This window comes from Engystomops pustulosus, chromosome 1 (assembly GCF_040894005.1).
Source record: "Engystomops pustulosus chromosome 1, aEngPut4.maternal, whole genome shotgun sequence".
In the NCBI taxonomy this organism is placed as follows: Eukaryota; Metazoa; Chordata; class Amphibia; order Anura; family Leptodactylidae; genus Engystomops; species Engystomops pustulosus.
The window spans coordinates 156554940-156580917 of NC_092411.1; the positions used below are offsets into that span (position 1 = coordinate 156554940).

General features: G+C 38.9%; 1 protein-coding gene across 1 annotated transcript in view; it reads right to left on the minus strand.

The window, feature by feature from the left end:
• The window catches only part of SSBP4 (single stranded DNA binding protein 4), a 244442-nt gene that overhangs the window by 54378 nt on the left and 164086 nt on the right, over window positions 1-25978 (minus strand). The window contains exon 5 of the mRNA XM_072112559.1: window positions 1268-1357. Within this exon, the coding sequence (XP_071968660.1) occupies window positions 1268-1357 (90 nt within the window). The remainder of the gene's footprint in view (window positions 1-1267; window positions 1358-25978) is intronic.

The following is a 25978-nucleotide window of genomic DNA, read 5'->3' on the forward strand; positions in this document are numbered from 1 at the left end:
CCATCCATACAACTACATCAATCAATTGCCATTTCAGTAAATTTCTACCAAATGGGGCATTTACATTTCAAGGATAGAGCAACAGACTTTACCATTTTATAGAAATGTATATTGATACAAGTTTCTTATATTGACTGGATAAGGGCTCACAGTAATTGGCCCCATTGTCCAAGAAAAGTTGCGACTGTAGTTATAATTTATAGAAAAAGGGTAAGTATTGATATTGCCACCAATTTAGGTTATGAGCATGAGTCTAGTCATTTAGGAAATAGGAAACAATTTTACATAGTACAAATCTATATAAAAATACAAATTTATTATCAACAAGAATTCTGACCCAATTAAAAACCTTTTATATATCCATTTAAAAAAATTGCCATACAATGTTACTATGACATCAAAAATGATTATTAGGTAATTGGAGAAAATATTTCTATACAGGCGGTCCCCTACTTAAGATCACCCGACTTACAGATGACCCCTAGTTACAAACGGACCTCTGGATGTTTGTAATTTACAGTAGTTTAGCCTTAGGCTACAATAAACTACTACAACAGTTATCAAAGGTGTCTGTAATTAAGCTTTATTGTTAATCCTGGTTCTTATGACAATCCAACATTTTTAAAATCCAATTGGCACAGAGACCAAAAAAATTCTTACTGGGGTAACAATTATAAAATATACAGTTCCAACTTGCATACAATTTCAACTTGAGAACGAACCTACAGAACCCATCTCGTACGTATCCCGGGGACTGCCTGTACTCTATTTCCAGTAATACCCAGGAAGAGATCACGAGCACACTTCATTGTTTCTGTCTTTTTGGGGCTCCCTATATTTTCATTGTGGTAATAATTTCACACTGAGGGCTATGTCCTATGGGATGATTTTAATTTCGATTGCTTGTCTTATAAGTTATACATTTTACATGCCATTATAGATGCAGGTTGTGCCCTCAGCCCAATCCAACCCTAGGTCAACACTCTGGGCTTCTCTTACTAAATCCTCATATTACTCATGTAATGGCAATGGAAGTCTGAAAAGGATTGATGTGTGACTAAATATTCAACGTAAGATTATCAGTCTTGATTATACAAAAAACTATGCTACAAAGAATTCACAACTGGCCATGTGCTGAACACATTACACCTTTACTGGACTGTAATAGTATTCTTGTTTAAAATAGGTTATATTGGTATAATATACACATTTTTAAATCACAAAAATATATACAACCACAAAACATTCAGTGCAATAAATCTGTTACCTGAAAGAATCCTGGGGGCATGGGTCCTCCTGGCATTCCATCATTCGGAGGCATGTTGCCCATCACAGGACTGGGAGCAGCAGCTGCGCTCTGTGGCAAACAGGAGAGAAAACTGCCATTAACATTGTGTCTGTTATCAAATGTATGTAGTCCTAAGTGCAGGTTATAATTTGATAGAAGAAAAGTCTTCAGTTCTTTTAGGCCAATCATTACTTAAAACCATAGTATACAAAAGAAAGCATTGTTTTATCTACAGTTACTCTCCTTTTATATTATTGACTTGGGGAGATTGGCCTGTATAAGCCCCTATTAAATCCTTCATAATGTGGCTGTAACTTGACTAAGTAAATGAAGAAAAGTAGTCTATATGAGCTTATAAGGAGCTAATGTGACTAAAAGTGCTAAATTGCACCAAAACTGTGATACAAATCAAGCTAGTAGGTGGTGTAAACTTAGACTGGACAGAGTAGCAAAGCACTAGTTTTATCATCCAGCATCAGTCACTGTGATATGGTACATTCAGGCTTTCTGGTATAGGGTTACCCTGTCTTACTGTTAGTAAATGCGTGCCATTGTGTGCAGTAGCAGTGAAGTAGCCTCATTTCAGATAAATATACAGTATGGCTATTTGACAGGAATTCTGATTGTATATTCTGTTATTCCTTTGTCTTTTTGGTTACATGGTACCTACAGCTCCTCCTTCTGTTAAACCATGTTTCATTCATTACCAATGTCAGTCAAATAATGGATTTATTAAAGTGATTTCAAGTTGTTATTTCAGGTAAAGGATGGGTTAAAACACAGCGAGACAGGATATTTTATTTAAGCATATCTTTCAGCTGAAGACATCCTCTCCAGGGGAAACCGTTTGGCACAATCCTTACTGCTGAAGGGCGGAAGTGTTTAACCAAAGTTGTGTCTTGTTACTATGACAACAACCGACTTCCAACCGTTTATCAAACTTGGCACAAAAATCACATTCCCTGAACAGCAAGTACTATCATTTAAAACGGTGTACTTCCCTAAATGTGAGAGTTGCTTGACTCTGAAGTGGGCCACAAAGTCACATGTCATATGGTTTACAAGAATATTTACTACAGGAGACCTTTACCATAATTATTAAAATATTGTATAAGAGGGAAAGTATGTGGCTCCAGTTCTTCTGTCACTTGAAATGACAAGTATCTATCTAAAAATATATACATTTGCTGCTGACATGTTATATGTCACCCAATATCTGCATGGACTGTTGCAACCCAGTCAGGCTCAAGTAGATGTGTGGATTATTTGTAGAAAGACAGATGAAATGGCTCTGGTTTCAGACACCAGAATTTAAAATAAATCTACTATCAAAATCAAGCATGATAAACCACGGACACTTATTCATAGACCCAGGCAATATGAATGTGGTAATCTTCTTATATTTGTTATTCATGGACACCTTCCGTCTAAGCTCATCAGGCTCATTAGCATAATTGTAAAAGTTGCTCTAGCACTAGCTTTTCTCCTGGCTCTGCTGATTTCTCCTGTGATTCCATAAATGTGTCAACATGATAGTAGAGTGAAAGAGGGGATGGACTGCTTCTCACTGCTCACAGAGGAGGAAGGAGGGGTGATCACATGTGACTTTGGTTTTTGTGTTTAGCAGAGCTGATTGAGTTCAGTGCTGTGGATGCAGAAGTCTCCTACAAAGAATAGTTAGGTATAAGATCTCCCCTGTTCCCTAACATTTCCTTTCATCCCAGGCTTTTCTCACCTGGTGAAAAAGGGACACAAACAGGGGATAACTTTCCCCTTTTAGTGGCCCTATTTTACACATGGTCATGTGCATAAGGCCTTGAAAAAGGATTCTGTTGAAAAATGATTATGTGTTGTTATTTTGCCTGGATGAAATATTGCACATCTGTTTCTCAATTACATAAATAGGTGTTCACATTTTGCTTTTTTGGTGTTCAAATTTTGTTGTGACTCACCTTCCTTACCAAACACAAAGGCTTAACAGCCAGCCATTTCATCTCACCTTCCCGTTAACAAACATCTAGCCAATCAGTTTTGTTACTAATTTCAATACTTTCTGTATATTATTGGGCTTTTAACTATGGAAAATTGTCGCTGATAAGAGTCTTTTGATTTTATTAATTTTTTCAGAATATTAGCGCAAAGTACACTGTGATTTAGAATGAAGCAATCAGGTAAAATCAAGCCATTTTTAGTGGGAGCAGCCCCTGACTACCCTGAGACATTGATTTCCCCTCGCTTCACCATACATGCATGCTTCTGTCAAACCAAAATGTATGTCCATGACAGAGTCAAATGTGATCACTGTCAGCCAGGAGTGCTAATGAATGTGTGAGGTTAAGACCTTAGCAAAGTGCACACAGCCCTTACGATGTGTCTATACTCTCCCCCAGAAGCAATTTCATTGGCTCACACTGAGAAGAAATGTCACAAGAGGTGTAAAGGATCTTTTTTAATGGTCGTAAAATAAACAGAATATCAGTAATCCATGACTACTCTGTATCTTTTCACTATTTAAAAAAAATCATTTTGTAATATGACATGTGTTGAAGGAAACACTGGGGAACACATATTAATGAGATCAGTTCCATACAATGCTGGAAGTATTCCGCATACATTGCAATTGTAAAATGTGCCATATTTGTGATTTAATTGTACTCATCTGTAAATTTCTTTCTTTTAAGGTTATCACATTTATTAAATTATATGCAATACCTTTGCATGTGCAAACAAATTGGTTGGTTCACATGACAAATATTATGTGATGTACAGGCGAAAACAATAGTTTCAGACATCTTTTTCATAGGAAGGTCAATACTGACAAATGTCCTGCATTACCAAAAGACAAGTGACAATTGTCAACACACACCATTCAAAGCAAAAAGAAAGCAGTGAATTCAATACTGGGATTGATACTGTAAATTATAGGAGGTAGAATTTAAGTTTGTTGTTTTCAAGAACTGCTGAGAATATAGGGGTTAAGCTTCTTAAAATTCAGATATTGCCTGGCTGCCGTCATTGCTCCTCTATCACCTCCTTCTCTGCTTCCACATCGCATCGGCCAAGGGAGAAAAGTACCTTGCTCAGCAAAGCCTCCTGCATATCAATGAGCTTAGATTCAGCAAAGAGAGGGGGAGAGCACTGGGTAAGGTGGTGGAGGAGAGAATGGGGGAAGGGGAAGAGAGTAACACAAGCCACTGAAGGGGAATCAGAAGCAGAGTTGAAAAGTAGTGTTGATGTGTGGTGCTGGAAAATAGAGGCTTTTTACTGTAGATGAGGGTCACTACATATATCATGTTGTGAAAAAATAGTACAACTGAAAGGGGAAAAGATAAGACATTTTTTTTTATAAATCTTATATCTAATTATAATCTAAAAATCTAATATTTTTGAAGTCATGATCATTTTGAAATAAATGCAGCAACTAGTCATACTCATGAAAGTTCTATAATACACCTTTGACCATATACTGCCCGTATGCACAATGTGCCTCCACAAAACAAGGAACAATTATCATTCTGAAAGCTTGATGTTTGTAATCTAAGAAAAAAAAATTGTGTATTTGGTGAAAAAGTATGAGAACATGTATTTAAATGAGGGAAAAAAAATATATTAATTTATGTAAATATTGTAAGAGGCATACAGTGATGTGCTATATACTTTCAAGCATCGTAAAAGCACTGTAATAGTAATAATAATAATTCTTTATGTATATAACGCATACAGATTCCGCAGCGCTGCACAAAGCATGTCAAATTGGTCCCTGTCCCCATGGGGCTCACAATCTAATCAGCCTACCAGTACGTTTTTGGAGTGTGGGAGGAAACCGGAAGACCCGGAGGAAACCCACGCAAACATGGAGAGAACATACACACTCTTTGCAGATGTTCACCTGGGTGGGATTCAAAGCCAGGACCCCAGTGCTGCAAGGCAGAAGTGCTACCCACTCAATGTCCTATGAAAACAAATGATGTCAGACAGACTATTAAGTTGAAACATTGCATCTTGGTGAATAAAAGGCCCCCGGGTTTTCACCACTACTTTAACTGTGCTGCGTTTTTTCTCTACTATTGGATTGTGTTGGGACTCCAAACCAAAGTCCATGTACTGCGGGCAGCCTCCTATGGTCTTAACCTATGGTATGCTTTTGTACATCTCCTTTTCTTGAACTACAAGGTTAGCCAAAGGCACATGTCTATCGAGTTCCACCTTTTAGAAATGGTATTGCTCAGAGCAAGACACATCAAAACTCCATGGGTAATTGTAATTAATGTAGTTATTGGAGCAGTTGCCAAGGGGCTGTTTACATCACGTCATTGCTGTATGGCTGGCATTTATATAGATATATATATGATGAACAAATTAACATATTTATATGGGGCTGAAAATACCCATAGATTGTAATTGGCGGACTATAGTTAATGAGCAACTAGAACAGTTTTACTCCCACTGACTGTGAAACATGCACCTTTAACCCCTTAACAACATTGCTCCTTTTTGCGTTTCTGTTTTTTGCTCCCTACCTTCAAAAATCTATAAATTCTTTATTTTTCCATGCCTTGAGCTGTATGTGGGCTTGTTTTCTGCATAATAAATTACACTTCATAGTGACAATATTTACCATATATACTATAAGCAGAGTTTTTCAACACAAAAAATGTGCTGAAAAACCTCACCTCAGCTTATACACAAGTCAATTAAAAAAATAAACTTACATACTCACCTTCCGGTGCCCCCGATGCTCGGTGTGGCTGCCCGATGCTCGGTACGGCTCCTCTTCTGTCTTCTGTAACAGCCGGCAGAGCTGCGGCCATGCGCTCCGCCGCCCGCCGCACATTATGATGCAGCACCGAGCATCGAGACTGGCCAAAGGTGAGTATGTGAGTTTATTTTTTTAAAATACTTGGCAAACTGGCTGTATACTTAGGGGTTTTTGCTAGTTACTAAAGGTCGCTGGACGGCTGGCTACTAAAGGCGGGCTGGCTGGCTACTAAAGGGGCTTGCTGGTTGGCTACTAATGGGGGCTGGCTAGCTACTAAACTGGGCTGGCTGGCTGTATACTACTGCAGGCTTGCTGGCTAAATACTGGGAGTCTCTGACCAATGCATTTCCCATCCTTGGCCAATACTCAAGTCAATAGGTTTTCCCAATTTTTGGTGGTAAAATTAGGTGGCCTCGACTTATACTCGGGTCGACTTATACTCAAGTATATACGGTAATATTCATGATATGTACTGGGAAGTGGGAAAAAAATTCCAAATACAGTGAAATTCTAGAGGGGGTGATTTGAATTTTTATGTTTTTCTTATTTATTTTTACATATTTTTTTTAACTATTTTTCAGACCCACTACAGTACTCTAACCCTAGGTTGTCTATTGATACTAACTACAGTATGGCAGTGTAAGGGTATTTTCCTCATCATTCATTAGAATGTGCAAATCGCACATTGTAATGAATTGGTTAAGATAAGACAGCCCTGGGTCTCCATAAGACTTGAGGCTGTCATGGCAATGGATCGGCGATCTAATCCCGGCTCATGCCAGGATTAAAATGCCTCAGGCAGGGGGCATTTAACTTGTTAACACCCGCGATAGGTGCCAGCATTGACTGCGGGTGTTACCGGTGGGTGTTTGCTGCAATATGCAGCAAACGCCCACCTGGTACAAAGAATGGTCAGCTCGTGAGCCCCCTTTGTCCTCCCGCTCCCGACGCGTGACGTACCATTGCGGTGCACATCGGGAAGGGGTTAAAATCGTTATCCAAACATTTGTATGTATTTGAATGTTTGATTAAAACTTGCTACACGTGTAATGTGAAAAGCTTCTAAGGCTGGAAAGACAGGCTATATTTGCTGCCTGTCTTTCACTTGTGGTGATTTACCATGACAGCATAGAGGAGGGGATTTATAAAAATCCCATCCACATCCTGTGTGAAAAACCTGCAGCGGAAATCATTTACTCAGTCGGTTTAAAATCTGCAGCAGTTCAATTATTGTCAAAATCTACACAAAAAACATGCAAGAAATATTAGGCTTGGACTACCATCTATGGTTTCAGCACCACAGTGAGATAACGCATCATTTTCAGCCCTATAAGAAACATCCATCTTTACCTCACTTGGAATTGAAACAGCCCTTCATGTGAAGAAACCCTTATTCACACGGTTGTGCTGACACTTGACCGTGAAAAATGTTCGTTTTTTTCAAAGCTGCTTTGTATCCGTGTTGCCCTTTTATCACGGATGCTCAAAGACTACAGTCTGAGTGATCAGTGAAGAAGAGACAAAACTTAGATATACTTTAGGTTATCATGAAAGGGACATGCATCCTATTGTAAAAATGAGCATGTGAATAAATAATGAATAATTAAATGAATAAGGCCTAACACAGGGAAGTTCCAGCTGACATTGGACTGAGTGTAAATCCCACGATTTAATATTAATAAGAGAGAAAACTCTAGAAAAACATAAGGATAATACACAGGAATGTATATGGTGAGTGTACCCCATCCATGTATGCATTAGTATCTGCAATAGGGTTTCAGTAGGGTTAACATCTGTCTCTTTTTTTATCCATTTTATTTTGTCCATTGAACTTTTATGGTCCTGCTACAGACAAACTTTGCTTGGCTCACAAATGGAGATTTATTTGAAGTGATGGCTGGCGGAAAACATGCTGCCAAGGTCTGTTTTCAATATGGTTAATGAAAACCAGGCATGTAAGGAGTTACAGCAGACGCTGCTTCAGTTGGGTGTGCCTACGCCAAGACGCACTGCTAATGATATGTGGGGAGCAGCTAATCCTGAGGGAGAAGAGATGAGACAAAACATTTCCCTTTCTTCTGCAGAGAACAGGTCCTAGTACAAGGTTAGCAGATCCATGCTGTTTGTTATGGCACCTTAAAGCTAAGAAATCAAGCTGCAAAAGAAAATTACCTACAGATCTTGAGACTCATTTTTGCACAATACATAAAACACTGGGACAGGCGCAAATTAACACAACATAATGTTTGCTCCACAGCTAAAAGAGTTGACAAATTTTTGCCTATAGGAGGGGAGACAGAACAATAAAAAAAGCTTCTATACTTACCTCTCTTCCCTTATCTCTCCGCAACCCTTGCTATCTGTGTCTGTTTGTAAATAGAGGCTGCATTGGTGATGCCACATATTGGCGCAGTGACTTAACTCTAGGGGGCGGAGAGGATGCAGTTCCTGTTTAACTACCCAATTTTACAGTTGACCAGACTCGTAAATTGTCTGGAATCCGAAACCTCATGTATAATTTAAATATTTTCAGAAATATTACAAGTACAAACCAGGTTGGACAGTCATGAACTCATTAAATGTGTTTCCTGTGTTAGGTTATTGGACTCATTCTGGTAAATACAATAATTTGGTCATCAATCTGGGCTCAGACCATCAACCAGCGCCCCCCCCCCTCCAACAATATCATAAGAAATCTGCCCAGGCCAGGAATTGCACCTATTTTACTTCTTATCCCACCTTCTCCCAAGTGGGTGTGGAGGGGCATGAAAGAGGTTGTGCCAGATGGCAGACAGCCGGCCTGTGCACCCCCAATAACCTGCTCCAGTAACAGGCGCAGGCTATAGCGCAATACTACACAAGGCAAGATGGCCGGCTGCTGGGTATATCAGCAGGCCAGGGCTTCCTGAAAGATCTGGCATGTGCAGGAAGGGTTGGGGGAACATCATACACAATACATCCCCCCAAGTGTTATGAGCATATATTATAGTATATTACATTAGTAATACAAATAAATAACTTGGAAAACAACAGACCTTTGAGAGCTTATGTGGTAGATCTTCAGATATAATGAGAAAAATGGCAACATCTGAATCTTACAGTATCAAAGTAAATACATGGCAAAAGGAGGACTGAGGATCACATGTAATTTACTTCTGATAGACAAGGCACATTACCAAGGTATCTAGACCTTGAACAATATTAACTAGAAAGAAGTATAATCTTGTGATAATCAGATAAACAATACTATAATAACCTTGAACTACGAGAGAAAGCTTTTAAATCCTATGTTGCGCTAGCATATACCTGAGCCAGCAAATATCAGGAGAACTCACTAGATAACTGAATTGGGCTTATGTAATGCCAAGATATTAAGACATGTCTTTCATGACTGTAAAAAAATTTCCTGAGACATAATTCCAATTAGAAATGAAGGTAGAGGTCACTTACAGGTTACACAGAAGCATTCGATGAATAAAAAGGTGACCTTGTATTCATACTCAGCTACACATATAGCTATAACACCAGGCACACAATTTAAGGGTGATATGACCAGAAAGACACAGTTTAATATTGCAGCAAATCAGTTTCAGCCAATGTCATAATTATGTTAAGGGGAATTGCAAAATAGAATATTTTAAAAGTTATATATTTACAGAAAATACTATTTATTCTCAATAGTGACCATTAGGAAATACAGGAAACTTTAGTTGCCTTCAGATCACTGGACATACACTCAGAATATATATCTCAATAGAATGAGGCAAAAGTTAAAGGGGTTATCCGGGTTTAAATTTTTTTTTATGGCCGGGCTGGGGAGGGCTAGTTAAACATAATAAACATGGACTTACCTCCTCCGGTGCTGCCGATGTCCCGCGCCGCGGTCACTTCGATCCGTGCCCCTGTAAACAAACAGGGGCACGGAAGCCGCGCACAGGGAGCTTCCGGTCCGCGATGTGGACGGCTCCTCCCATGCGTCCCTATCTCTCAGCGTTGTAAGCGCTGGGAGATGGTGCGCATGGGAGCTTCCGGCCGGCCGGAAGCTCCCTGTGCGCCGGTGTAATGAAACCGGCGCACAGAGAAGACGGGCGGCGGCGCGGGACATCGGCAGCACCGGAGGAGGTAAGTACATGTTTATTATGTTTAAATAGCCCTCCCCAGCCCGGACATAAAAATAAATTTAAACCCGGATAACCCCTTTAAGTAACTTTGTGAACAAATTACTGAAAGTAACAAGTTACAATTTTTATTATGGGCCACAGCATATCTCATCTGTGACCTCTTTGGTATCATGGTAGATAAGGCTGAAAAATAAAAACATGTCCATCAAGTCCAATCTGCAATACTACAGTGTTAATCTACAGGAGTGCAAAAACCTTAAAGATGCTGTTACAAGTTGACTGTTACCCACTATCCTGTTGGTAGGGGATAAGAATATGATTGTTGGAGGTCTGCCTGCTGAACCCCCCACTGATCAAATAAAACAGACTCCTCTTGAACATGAAAACAGGATTCCCATTCTCACTAATTGATGAATTGGTAAGTCAAGCATGCATCCTGCTGCTTCATTCAATATTTTGGAGCATCAGAAATTGCTGAGCTCAGCGCTCAGCAGTCTTGGGTACTCTCATAGATGGTGAAAGGGAATGCCGGAGATAGCCAAGTGCTGCACTCTCTAATATTTTGATGGTAAAGTTTTGAATGGAGTAGCAGGATGCATGCTTGACCTGTCACCATCAATTATTGATCACAGAGGGTCCCGTTCTCATGATCACGGGGGTCTCATTCAAACCAACTGGTCATATTGTTATTTTCTTTCTTGGGAATAGGGATAAAAAACTTGGTGCAACCACTTTCAGGCAAGAAAGTTTAGAAACATCTCAGTAGTTATCAATAACCTGGATATTATACCTTCATAAAATGTTATTCTTACAGATGACCCAATCACTGACCCAAAAGAGAGCAAGAGAGCATGTGGTGGCACATGCAAAAAATGTATGTACTCTTGTTTGTCCATCTGTAATGTAAGGAAACATGCCAAAATGTCTTGTGAAAGTAACCATGTGGACTTTACAGCTTGAAATTACCTAACTCATTCCCACACACTTCTAAGCCCGAAGTCCACAAAAACTTGAGGTGAAAGGACAAGGAGGTGGTTAAAAGTCAGGATCCCATGCTGAACTGCTTTGCAGCTGGGTGAATGCTTGACATACAACATACAAGGTTAACCACACACAGGCAGAATATATTATTGTCTTTCTCCATGCACAGTCCTTTGTATCTTTTTGTCCTGCTCCCACACACTCTCCATGCTGCCTCCTCCGCGTTGAGCTCTGCAGCTCTGGATACAAACCAAGTAGTGTTTATGTGTAATCTCTTCAGCAGCCTGTGCTGTTTCTGTTGCACATAAATGCAGTACTCCCTTGACATTTGCAACCTATCCTAAGTGAATCGCAATATACGGCAGATAAAGTAAATATAATATATAACTTCTATGACAAACATATACTGTCTAATATGCAATGAACACAATGAACAGTAAAAAGAATTTATACAAATGGTATTTTGAGGATTTGAGACCCACTGTGAGTTATATGAGGATCTAATACCCTAATATTAAAATATTTCAATGGAAGATGTATCAAACTCATTAAAAAAAGTCAATGGTACTTTTAAGACTCTATAAATGTAATATTCTTCTCTCAACTGAAAAACAAACCCCTCCCACCAAATCAATGACATTCTCCTCATAACTCAATTAGGCCCCCCTTCCCACCATTTTCCTTCTTCTCCAACTCTTTATGTCAAATTGTTATGGTGTCATATTTAAGGTATGAATCTCATCTTTTAAACTTCATCAGGCTTTGGATTCTGTGAGCTACATAACCAGAGATACTGATGTTTAAAAAAATAGGCAGCAATTGGATTTATATCTGCATTTCATGTTTCCAACTACAGTATGTCTTTAACTGCCCATATCTGTAGCATAAAGAGAAACGAGCCTGATGCAATCTCTAAATTTGACTCATCTCAGGAAAATATCACTCCACTCATTTTCACAAGACTTTGAATATGATTTATTTTAATAGATAAATGGGCAAGATTTCACATAATAGATGGAATTTTAGGACATTTCATACACAACTGGCGATCTTTGCAATTCCCTATTAATGAAATACAACAGAATAAGGGAACCCTATTAAGCTAATTGTTCTCACTACTGATACTGGTATATGAATGTTTTCAGGAAAGTGCTGTAAGACATATTAGTTTATTGAGAGTAATTGTATGTGACTTACCACTAGTTTTAGGAAATGGTGCTAGATTGCTTTTATGGATAACTGCATTGAAAAACCACTTGAAGCTTTTTCACTTTTTATGTTACCAAGTGGTAGTATAAGCCTTGCTTCAATACACCATGCCACCAAAATACCATTGTTCCTTTACTTCATAAATTCCCTCTTACTTCAGTAGTATGATAATACCAAAACTGAACATTCCTCCAACCAAATTAGTTCCACCTAATGTAAAAGACTGATATTAAAGTAAACTTATTAAAACTGGGCAAATAAGGGGCATACATGCAGCAGGCCTTCCACTGCAGACATGTCAAACACAAAAACTGCCTGAAATTGGATGTTTGTTTGCAACTGAAATTTTTTCTTTTTTTTTGCAGGTCCAAGCAAATTTATAAAAGCCAGCTCACCCCAATCATGTAGTGGCTTTCTATCATCCAGGGCTCAGATCCACCTTGCTGTGAGGTACAATGTAATAGAACATACAAATTCAGATCCAGCTTGATGGAGGAATTAAAAAAAGGCTTTATTTCTGATTAATGTGGCATCCAAAGCACATTAAAGGTAGGTGCAGGGCAGGAATATGCTTTGGATGCCACGTTAATCAGAAATAAAACCTTTTTTAATTCGTATTAATTTGTATACTTTTTTTTTTGCTGGTCCCTTGCAACTTTTGAAATCTGTGCTAAACATCTGCAGCATAAACTGACATGATGTGGATCTGCAGCGGTGCAGATTTTCCATTAAATTATGGTGCTATTTAGTTAAATCCTCTCCATTATGCGGTTCCTATGACGCTCCTCTAAACATAATGGGCGTTGCCTTAAGGAAATTAGTCTGTGTGCCAAAAATATTAGGACCCATTGTGGCACACAGTTTAGACCAATTAAAAGGAGGTCTAAAAGTTGTACTCAACAGGTTTACAAAACAGATTCATAATCACAATGAAGAATCTGGTGCAGCACTAGAAAAGTGTTTTCCAGGTCTGGAAACACATTAATGAATTACCCAATAGTGAATACATGTAACCTGCCAAGTATGTCAATCAATCAGAAGAAGTTTTCTTTCAGGATTATTAATGCATTTACTCGAGTATAAGTATCCTAGGGTTGGAAATACATTGGTCACAGCCTCCCAAACTAATGAAATGTGCAACAGCCTCCCCAACTACTGAAATGGCCAGCAGCCTCCCAACCAATGAAATACCCAGCAACCTCCTCTTACTAATGAAATGCCAAGCAGCGTCTCCTTACTAATGAAATGCCCGGCAGCCTCCCATTACTAATGAAATTCTCAGTAGCCTCCCCTCATTAATAAAATGCCCATTAGCCTCCCCCACTAATGAAATGCCCAGCAGCCTCCCCTCATTAATGAAATACTCAGTAGCCTCCCCTCATTAATGAAATACTCAGTAGCCTCCCCCACTCATTAAAAATCCAGTAGCCTCCCCTCATTAATGAAATGCCCAGTAGCCTCCCCCACTAATGAAATGCCCAGCAGCCTCCCATAATTAATGAAATACTCAGTAGCCTCCCCCACTCATTAAAAGCCCAGCAGCCTCCCCTCACTAATGAAATGCCCAGTAGACTCCTCTCTCTAATGAAATGTCCAGCAGCCCCCCTGGTCAGTCTTTAGTAGTCTTCCACACAGGGCTGCAACATGTTATCAGGTGGTAATGTCAGTGTGTGTATGGACAGAGTACAGAGGAACTGTTTTGGGCACCAAAGGAAAGTACTAAGTTTATTTTTTTATATGCTCGAGTATAAGTAAAAAAAATGTTCTGAAGAACTCAGCTTAAACTCAAGTATATACGGTTTACTGCACATAACATTTTTTTAATGCTTCAGCATATATCCCCCCACTGTGTCTTCAATATACAAAATCAGCAAGGATCTCCAGGATAAACCTGCTTTTCACATAATGTCTGATTTTAAAAAAACCATCAAACTATAATAGGTAAACTGCCGGTAAAGTTAATCATCAAAGACTAATCTCTCTCCAAAGTATTTGCATACAGTTTTAACACAAGTTCAAAATTAGATCATAAGCTCTTGGGGCAGTAACTTAGAATAAAGCATGGATATTATGATGCTGGCAATACAATATGGAACACACACTGTCATTATGATTATTTGGAGATAATACAAGTGTTTCAGAAGAAGGATAACACTATTCTCAAAGGATGGCATAGAATAAGTGCTGGAGGGGTTAATCCGTGTCTGGAGACTCGTTTGCAGAACGGCTCGCCCGCTTCACACCACCGGTTGCTATGGAGACCGTGGCCCCGGCTGGCTTTTCCAAGCGCTCTGTTCAAGCCGACCGCCCGTCAATCACACAGTGCATAGTTTGTGGGAATTAATAAAATGCAGAGAGTAAAGGTGATTAAATACATGACGAAAATATTTTAAAATTAACTGTGGAGAAGGAAATCAATGGATTGCAGAGCTCATTTCGTCTAATTTTGTTTATTCATATTTTGAAAGATGTGTCATATGCTGAAGGAAAAAGAAAGTGCTGGCAACACTCACATGATGGGTTCCCTCACGGGATAGTTTACAAACAATTACATAAAATCCAATGATACACTGTTTTGATGAAGCTGAAATCATTTTGATGAAATTGTCTTAATAGCAGCATCCACTACCTAGTGCAGTGGTGGCGAACCTATGGCACTGGTGCCAGAGGTGGCACTCAGAGCCCTTTCTGTGGGCACTCACCAGAGAGGACTCCAATTAACTTCCTACAATCCAGACAGCCCAGGACTTGCTATGCACAGAGATATTTTAAAGTGACAGCTCTACCTGGGACTACTGGAGGAGAGGGAAGGTGTGGACAGATCTTGATTATCACTGTAGCTCATGCTCCTACCCTGACAATTCTTCCTGGACCCTGGAGGGAAGCTACAATGGTCATGCAAATTTCTTCTATTTTCTGCTTTATTGGTGTCCTCGGTGCTGATATTAATGAAAGCAGTGGCAGAGCAGGAAGTTTAAATCACTAATTACATTTCTGTGTTGGCGCTTTCCAATAAATAAGTGGGTCTTGGTTGTTGTTTGGGCACTTGGTCTCTAAAAGGTTCGCCATCACTGACCTAGTGGTTCTCGGGCCAGCAAAATGACTAGGTGCCGTAATTAATGGTACAACCTAAAAGGATTTCTGCTTGGATATTAGTCAGCATAACATAAGACATAATCCTCAAAAGATCCATCAATTTAACATATCTTTATTCTAATTTAAATATTCGTACAGTACAAGTATTTTCAACCATCAAAGTTTTTAATGCTATTTCTATCATGTGAACCATTTGGACTACTTTGGCCAATGTTAGCATGGAATGAACAACTTTATCAATGAATGCTTTGTTAGTTATCCCCAGGGCTCTTTAAAGCCTAAAGTTGGCGATGCACTTTAGATAGTTACCATGTAAATGCCCATACCACCGACACCTTTTCTATCCATTCTGCCACCATTAACATGAATGCTCATACACGTGTTGACAATAATGTAAGAGAAATAAACTACTAACAGACACATCTAAAGCTCATCTCTTTTGACAAAAAAGGATTTTTTTTCCTTCAGACTCTCATACACAATAGATGGTTAGCTGTTGCCAAAAAAAAAAAATCTGTTGTTTGAATGACATGACTAATGTGTATGGCCACCACTGGCCATAATCTTCTGAGAGACATTATAAAACATGAACATGCAAGGGGAATACTTAAGGAGGACCACGTGAAAAATGCGTAAACACTGATTGGACAAACCAAAGTTCTTATTTACAATTTCCTTGTGATGTATGCAAATTACACCAACATGACTGAAAGAACAGAACAGTAGAACAGATGCAAAGAAGCTGGTTTGAGAATAAAAGCTGCAACCAATGGCCACTGATATATGTGAATGCACCCTTAGGGGGTCTAAGATAATATGCTATAGTCTTATAGTTTGTAATGGTTTGCAGACCACATACCTAAAAAGACCACCCTCTATTTAGACAATACTTCCTGTAAAATTTGTAATTTCCATAATTTTCCATATATATTTGGCATATTCTTTATATAGAGACCCATTTTTGAAATGTTGTTGGATTGTTTCAAGTTTCAAGATGATGATGATGATGATAATAATAATAATAATAATAATAATAATAATAAAAAAAAAGATCACAAAACCTAGACAGGTTTGCTTGGAGAGCTTCTAGAAAAAAATACTACGTCAACTAGTACCCTATCTGCATGGCTAGAGTTCTTCTGATGCTCTACTCTGTTTTTCTTTTGCAATATGACTGTAATTATCGTCATGGCTTGCTTCAGAGAATTTACATCATGGCTTGCTTCATGTAGAGCTTGCAAAAAGTTTCCAGGAAGCTCTGAAAAATATGGCCCAGTACAAATGATGTCCCTTTTTTTTGTAACAAGTGCACACCCTTAAGTGAGGGTGATCAGTTTTCCTTAGCCTTCAGTACAGATGCAGGCCTGTGTCACACACCAACATTCCCTAAGCATTCCCATCTAGCCTGCTGCGTCCGCTCTGGTAGTTAACGAGCGATTAATTGAAAGGGATTAATGGGACTAATTAGCAATTCACAACAGGAACATGAGTAGGCAAAACACTTACATATAGGTAGAAAGCACTTGGAGGAAAATCTATTAGCTCCATGGTAAATGGTTTATGTGCTGTGTTTGGTGAGGGAAAAAGTCCTGACAAATTAGTTTACACAGTACCCATTACAATTCAGTCATGTGGATTGTAATAAGTTTATTAATTTACATGTAGAAAGAGTTCACAATGCATGTGATATACATTGAATGCCACTTATGAAATGAAAAGTAATGAACCCATACATAGATTTATAGCTTTTTGTCTTTTTTACATTGGCGATTTTTTTCACCCATTTTGGCTTATGGAGACATCAGGGCAGATTTACTTACCCGGTTCTGTCGCGATCCCGCAGCGCGTTGTCTGACGAGGATTTGGGTCTGCCGCGATTCACTAAGATTGTGCGCCCGAGTTCCTGCAGGTGTCGCTGCTGCGCCGAGGTCCGCTGGAGTTCTCCTTCTTCTTCACAGTGCATGTGAGTGTTTGATCTTGCGACACAATTCATTTTTTAAATTTTTCTGCGGTTTTTCCGAATTCGTCGGGTTTGTCCAATGGCCACGCCCTTGATTTCTGTTGCGTGCAAGCCATCACCGATGCGCCACAATCCGATTGCGTGTGCCAAAAACCCGGGGCAATTTGGCTCAAAACAAAAATATTCGGGAAACCTGGCGAAAGTGCGACGTTCGGACCCTTAGTAAATGAGCCCCATAAAGATTGGTTTTCTCTTCCTGGCTTCAGTAATTTTTCTCTGATGCCTTACTGAATCATTCTTTTCAATGGGCTTTTCACACTTCAGTATTTTTCCACTGATCCAATGCTGTTGGTGAACTCAAAAAGGACATGTTCTACATTTTTTCCACTGAAGAACTGAACTAAGTGTGAAAAAGCCCGTAGAAAAGAATGGTTCAGTGAAAAATCACTGAAGCCAGAAAGAGAAAACCAATCTGTATGTGTCCATAAGCCAAAATGGGTTCAACTCATGTGAAAAAACACCAATGTGAATCTGCTCTTACTTTGATTTTGAAGTTGCTTGTAAAATGAGCCAAGAATGTGAAAAGAATGTGCAGAATGTGTATTAGTAATAGTGATTTTCTTTTCTTAATGTTTTCTACTTCATATATCCCTGCATTCAGGGCTCATTGTGTGTTTCCAGGGAAGTAAACACACTTTGTCCCCTAATATTGTCACAATATTTAAAGCATCTCAGTCACTTTGCTTGTTGCCCCCCCCCTGTATATAACTACCGTATGTACCGTAAATAACAATTACCTGCTACTGCCTAAAATTAATTCCCAAGTTACTGGTAGAAGTTAACAAGAAAGGAGGCCAATACAAAATTGCATAGTGAGAAAACAAACAGGTTTGGTTTGCAGTCTGGAAACAAGGAACAGAGACAAATGGAAACTTAATAAAAACCCAGAGAATGTATATATTGCACAGGGTGGATATGTTGCTTAACACACAAATACAACACTTTTTTTTCACACTACTGTTATTTACTCCACCTTCAAAGGATAGAGGATAAATAGATGATCGTGAGAGGCTTCTGGGGCTTAGAGCAGGCGTAGCTTCCACTCCTCCATGCACCAGAAAGTGTGCACAAATAAAAGCTTTTTATTATTAAAATTTTTTACTAGGTTCTGCTTTATTAGAAGTTTAAACAAAATAAGGATGGGGATGTGGCTCTGTAAAGCAACTTACCATAGGATCTACCTTATAAGGCAGATCTCAGATGGTAGGTTTCCTTCAAATCATTGCTACCGCCACTATGTTTCCATGACCCTCTAGTGGAGCCGTGTAGCTGGTGGTATCATTAGTCATATCCCATGTGATCAGTGTGGATAGGGGATAACTGTTTAGGAATTCACTTTAAAGTGTTTCAGTATTTCACTATGGAGACTATAATTGTAAAAGTTTAAATAATTTGTAAATAAGTAAGCAATCAAATCAGTTTTATTTTGCACAGAATATGTATATAATGATCTGGTATACAATGGTCTGTTTACTTTCTGTCTATGTGAGTCTGACAAAGACCTGTTCCAAAATCTGGTCCACACAAAACAAACAACATAGATTACAGTTTACAAATGGAATTAACCTACAGTGAAAACTGAGATGCTTTGCATTAATATTTTTATTAGCTATGTTATGCTAATGTGGTGAACACTCACTAATGTACTAATACTCAAAACTGCATTCAGAGTTTTTGATTATTACAAGAAACTGTTGTTGTCGTTAGGCACACATCTAACAGATTGTAGTGGTGGAATAAAACATACACATAAATGAGGTTTCAGGTGACAGCTGTTTTACCCATGTTGAACATAAGCATGTTTCTTTCAATGTGGAGAAGGGACTAAGCTTCTCATATGTGGGAACAAAGCATTAAACATTCTGAAATAAAACATATGATGCTTCTTTCCCCCAACATCTGCCATCAGGGATTGTTGGGAGGCCCTTATAAACAGTATATCATAGGCCTATTCTATCATATTCTGCAAATCCATCTGCCTTTCCACAACTGGGCATGAAAATACTGCTGAAACAAATAGTATTCAGAGGTGGGCAAGCATATGATGGTCCATGCACAGATACATTGGTGCTTAGTACATATTAGGATCTCTGTTATGGAAATCTTAGTTTCTGAAGTAATCTGCCAATGGTGAGTAGGGGTTAATGCCACTAGACACAATCACTGTGACCCATATTTACAGGAGCTTTAAAAAATGATTCTGCTATCTGGCTTTTGTCATCTTTTAGTAGGTCACAGCATAGTGACTGTGGCTTAAAGTTAACAAAAACAGATTAGTCTACTTGCTTGTTTAAATCCCCCTCTTAAACTTCTCCAAAGCCAGGCAGGAGATAAAGTAAGTGACCTTCCAGATTGAAGACAGCAGTTCCAGTGAAATTAAGTTACTTGAGATATCTCCTCTATGTAAGACATGAGCTGGAGAGTGAAGGTTGGCAGTGAAAACATTAAATCTTACGTATTGTACCAAACATCCATATAGACCTATAAGCATGTTCTCCTAGCATCCTAGTTATGGGTAGTTTTCAAGAATGAGATATACTTATATGATAACATATAATATTTTTAAAATATATTTATTTTATCTCTTTATTATATAACAGTAGTAGTAGTTTAGTAGTGACTGGCTCATGCTGAATTATTTATTATATGTATGTATTATATTTATTTCTGTCACCCCTTCCGTCTCATAGACTGTAAGCTCTTGTGAGCAGGGCCCAAATCCCTATTGTTTCATATGTTATTACTCTGTAATGTCTTTATATATGAGTCCCATGATCTATAAAGCTTTGTGGAATATGCTGGTTCTATATAAATAAAGATATATTTATTTGTTTATTTATCTCATATCTATCTCATATCTATCTATCGAAAACTGGAACTTTCATTGAACCACCATATAAGCTTACATGCACAACCAACGTATCCTACGGTAGTGCGTTGGAGAGGAGGAGGGCTCACCCTTTCCTTCTCCATAGCAAAGCACCGCGCCCGACCGTTAACACAGGGAAAGACAGATCATGCTCTATATTTTCCCCATGCATGGTACGTATTACTGCTGGATACCTATAACTACCTATACCTATCACACGGCATGTATGAAAGGGCACTAAGGGAAGGTGGGTATTATTACCTTCACATCTATGAACTCATCACATTTAATAAAATATGTATACACTCAACTAATGTAGTGTTATAATAACTGGTATAGTAAGAGAATACTTTTTAAAATAATATTTTCGTTGATAAATTAGAATGCTAAAGTTTTGGATCCAATTAGTCTATGTTGGTAAAGCAGGGCTGTTCTCTACTATGGCTTATGTGTCCAGTAAGAGGGAAGCCTGTTTGCTGTTGCTATCTCTTTATTCCTTATTGCATTGCTCCTGAACAAATGTTCTATTAATGTAAATTCTTATTAGGCTAAATTAATTTATTAGGCTACAATTACAACACAGGATAGAAAGACTTACCAAGCTACGTCTTTCCATCCAGCTGCCTCCCGTTGTATACACTTGGCAAAAGCCATTGGAGTCAATGGGCAAAGTATTGCATCCCTCCCCTGCCTTTGCTGAGCACACATTTTCCAATGGACTGTAAAAATGTGATGTGAATGCAATCTTACTCAGTGATTATTATTATTATTATATAGAGCACCATTAATTACATGGTGCTGTACAATCAGTAAAGGTTCACATACATTACATTGAGACAAAAACAGGTGCAAGTACAAAATACAAAACTACAGTGATCAGGAGACAAGTGGAAGGAGGACCCTGCCCGTGAGGGCTCACAAGGGAGGAAAGATGTAGACACTAGGTGAGGAAGCAGAGCACTGCATTTATTGTGTATTGTAGGGGAACCTGAACAGGTGGGTTTTCAGGTTACGTTTGAAACTTTGGTAGGTGGGGGACAGTCTGACACATTTTGATAGAGAGTTCCAGAGTATGGGAGATGCATGGCATAAGTCCTGGAGACAGTTGTGAGAAGAGCGGATGGTAATAGAGTGAAGCTGAAGTTCCTGTGAAAAACGGAGATTATGTGTGGGACGATGTTGGCCAATGAGTTCGGAGATACATGGAGGGAACAGGTTGTGATCCATACATATCACAATATAGACAATCCTCTGATTTTATAGTAGATAAGGTTTGTTCTTAGGTTGAAAACATATTTTTGTACCTAAGACCATTGTGATTTTCAAAATTTTGGGTTGTAGTGAGAACAAGGATTAACAGTAAAGCTTCATTGCAGACACCTTATAGCAGTGGTGGCGAACCTATGGCACGGGTGCCAGAGGTGGCACTCAGAGCCATTTCTGTGGGCACTAAGGTTGTCACCCCAGGACAGAGTTCACCAGAAAGGAACAAATCCACCGAATCTTCCTGCAGTCCCAGGCAACTTAAGAGATGCTGTTCTCAGCGCTATTTTAAAGCAACACTTCATTGGCCATTTGGAACTGTAGGAAAAGTGAAAAGGTTTGGACAGAACTGAAATATCTTTGGAGGTCCTTTTGCTAGACCCACCATTCTTCCTGGAGAGAAGCTACAATGACAGTCTGAATTTCAACTGTATTGGTGGCCTCAGGGGGCCGATACAATTGAAAGATGTGTAAAAACAGGTAGCAATAAGTTACTGCATAAAATGCCCTGTTGGCACGTCATGGTAAATAAGTGGATTTTAGTTGTCGCTTGGGCACTCGGTCTGTAAAAGGTTCGCCATCACTGCCTTGTTCGCCATCACTGCCTAGTATAACACTGCAGCCTGGTGCTAAAGTTCAGTATGTTACTATCATCCATAGAGCTTCCCCAGAGGTCACAGTGGGAAGAGAGGGCCTTTGAAACCAAGGGTTGTCTTTAAGTAGAGTGTTCTTAAGTCAATACACATTTCTAATTTCTCTGATTTACCACAATTATCCTGCATCCCTAAAGCAGCTTAATCAGAAATAAGGGAAAAGGCAATAAAATGCATAGTGTGAACAAGTAGCATATTACTTAAAGAAACATCCATGCTTTTCTGGAGGTGGCCACTTTAAGAATATACATGTTGCTTCCATGTCTGTGTCTTCCTTCATTTGCACTAATAGGATGAGGAAATGTTGACTGTTCCTGTGGTTTCTTCCCATCCGGCTGTGTGGACTATGTTCTAGTGGCTGGTCATGAATTGTGTTCACCACAGTGAGAGTGAACACCATGTGGCTGTGAGTGCCTGCTCCTCCCACTGAGTTTCTCCTCATTATAAAAATTTTACATGATCATAGCATTGCTATTGCATTTTCCGTTCTCCTGATATTCACTACTCATGTACTCTTGGTATTTGATTCCTGGCTTTGTTAATTGACTATTCTTCTGTAGTTGTGATTCTGCTCCTATATGCTCTATAAGTTATGATGACCCAGATTGTTTAGTACCCCTTGTTTTACTAAAGCAATAAATAGCTACAGTCGCTGCGATGCTGTTCCGCTGGCCAGTGAATGCTCCCTTCCTATGACAGTTTGTGAGATGGCTCTGATAGGTAAGGTGTACTTTATGTGTCCAAAATAATAGAACATTAACCCCAAAATTCCAGAATCTTTGTGTAGAATTTCGTATATGTGTAACCAACTGAGCTTTTAAATGCATGTAGAGTTTCCCTTTTTTCATGCTGGATATGGTGGTCTTATATTTAGATTAGTGACTCTTGTGAAATATTAGAGGATGTCTCCCTTCAAAAGATAAGCTAATAGCTTAGATCTTAATAGCTGTATATCCCTATGGTACATATAGTGAATTCAGCAGCCAGTGAGCAACTGGAAACCTCAAGGTAAAAAATAAATAACCCACAAAGGTATAAGTTTTCATTTAGCAGTCATTAGGTGTCTCATTAGTTTCCATTAAAGAAACAAAACACATGGTGAACAGAACAAAATCACTTTACTCTGCATACACAGAACACTATCATGGAACAGCACAGTATAAGGAACATATAACCAGGTTACTCTGCTAATATGGCTGTCAACACTTTTTCCAAAATCCTGAAAATTTTAGGATTTACAACCCTACATGGATTTCTGTATTTACCAGATAACATTTTAATTAAATAACTTTGCTAAGGAAAGAAAAGATAAAACTTAAGAAAAAAGGTCAATATAATATCTGGCTAGACTCAGTTGTCTTAAAAGTAGTTCTCATAGCTAGCCTGGATGGTTTGGTTTGTTATAAAAGTAGTTCTCAGAAGCAAATCCAATGTTATGGTGGGTGCCAACTATAACCGTCATCATTGTTATACTTCTCTTATTAGAGATTATGACTGAGGTTTACAGTATTACATTTTGTGGCGGGTGTGTAAAATATTTTCTGGCATCCCATACTACACTGGATCTAGGTAATACTTTGCAAAGAACAAAATTAAACAGTCATTGTCCTTTTGCCCTGTAGGTGGCAGCGAGAGATCCTGTCATTTGAGATCATGACTAGTGAAGGGACAATGACATTACACAAAGGACTTCCATGGTCCTAATTTTCAGTTCTTTGTGAATTCTGATTAAAGCTAAACACAGTAACATTTCCAATTCCTTTATAGTAACTTATAGCCCATATGTTGGTCTATAGCACTCAATAAGACATGTCCCATTGTATAAAAATAAAACCCCAAATTTTATCGCTACTGGCATAAGGTGGTATCCTGTAATAAGTGTGAATAATAGACCTGTCCCAATTCCTAATGGTAATCCTCAAGAAAAAAGATGCTAAAGACTCATATGAACAATCTTTTTACATTTGCTAACAGAGCAGGTAAACTGCAGGACTCTGCTCTTTATTTATTTAGCACCTGTAGTGAACAAATTAGTAAAAGAGTGCAAGAAACCACTTAGGATCAATTATTATAGAAGATGAATGTAAACCAATAGTAGCTATTCATTGTGCCTTTTCTGTACACATGCATTCAGCCAAGCGTGTATGTGTTCTCAGTTGGAGAGGGGAATAAGTTGCCAGTGGACACCTATTGGTTATCCTCCTTTGGAGCAAAGGATTGAGTGTCATCTATCACAGCAACCTAAGATAAAGTCCAGGTGAAATAAGCAGTTTTGGCTGATTTGTGCTCTAAATGTATAAAAGTACATTTCTTCAAGTACTTAAAGGAAATTTACCATCAAAATCACACATGATATGTCAGGGGCACTTGCTTATAGATTCAGGCACCAATCTGTGGTAATTTTAAATGTTGATTTTAGAAGAAAGGAGGCCACGGATAACAAATATAAGTGTCCCGTGCCAGGATCTATGAGTAAATGCTCCTGGTTTATCATGACGGATTTTAATGGTAGATTTCCTTTAAACTAACTCTTAAAGCATGAATAAAGAAAATTCTGAATCATTTTATTGTAATATCATGTATTACCAGAGGTTACTGTGTTTTCATTCAAACTTTGAAAAGTGTGAAAAGGTCTTAAAGGACCCCACTAACTACCTTCAATATTCTATTATAGACTATCTAGAAAGACAGACGCTTCTATTATAATAACAAATGCACAAACAAAGGGGCATTTCAGGTCATGGTGAGAAAATGGTGACCTAATTTAAAATTGCTTTGTTCAGCTGGCTGGCGATCAGCAAAGCTTCAACAGACATCATATTTCTTTGTCTGGATATACAAGCCAGTGAAAAGACTTGCAAAATAAAAAGTGAAAAGATCACCTCTAGCTGTTTTTTGTTTGCCCAAAGGCACAGGCTCTTGGAATGGATGTTGTCTGAATAGCTGGAGGAACGTATGATGTCTTGAAATACTGGCTAACTTTAAACCTTTAATCTCCTTTTCAACACTCGCAGAACTTTTTCTCTCCTATCTGCATTTGCTTTGTCCCTCTTTCTGTTGATTGGCATGTCAGCGATCATACTGGCAAATCAGCAATGAGTCTTAGGTCATATGAAAGAAGCAGAACTCCCTTGGCTAATCCTTAGGAAACTTTATACATGTCTGGTATTTATACCTGGCATGCCCTAGGGCAGTGATGGCGAACCTTTTAGCGGCAGAGTGCCCAAACTGAACCCCAAACCCCCCCTATTTATCGTGATGTGCCAACCAAAAATTAAAGCAGTAACTTACTGCTCCCTGTTCAACAACTTTCAATCATATTGGCCTCCTGAGGACGCAACACAGTAGAAAGATGGACAATTTACATCACTTCTTTCCAGTGTCCCTCTGTACACAGAGAATCATGGGGCCAGCAGGAGGTCCTCCAAAGATAATTCGGCCCTGTCTACACATTCTCCCTCTTCCCACAGTCCCAAGTAGCGAAGTAAGCATCAAAATATGAATGAAAGCAGCATCTTTTAAGTTGCTTGGAACTGCAGGAAGATTCTTTGAGTCCTGTCTGGTGTTCTGGGGCGATGGACCTGGTGCCCACAAAAAGGGCTCTGAGTGCCGCCTCTGGCACCCGTGCCATAGGTTCGCCATCACTGCCCTAGGGTTACACTAGAGTCGCAGGGGACTTACATTTATCTGAAGATTAAATGTTAAACTCCACACCCTTA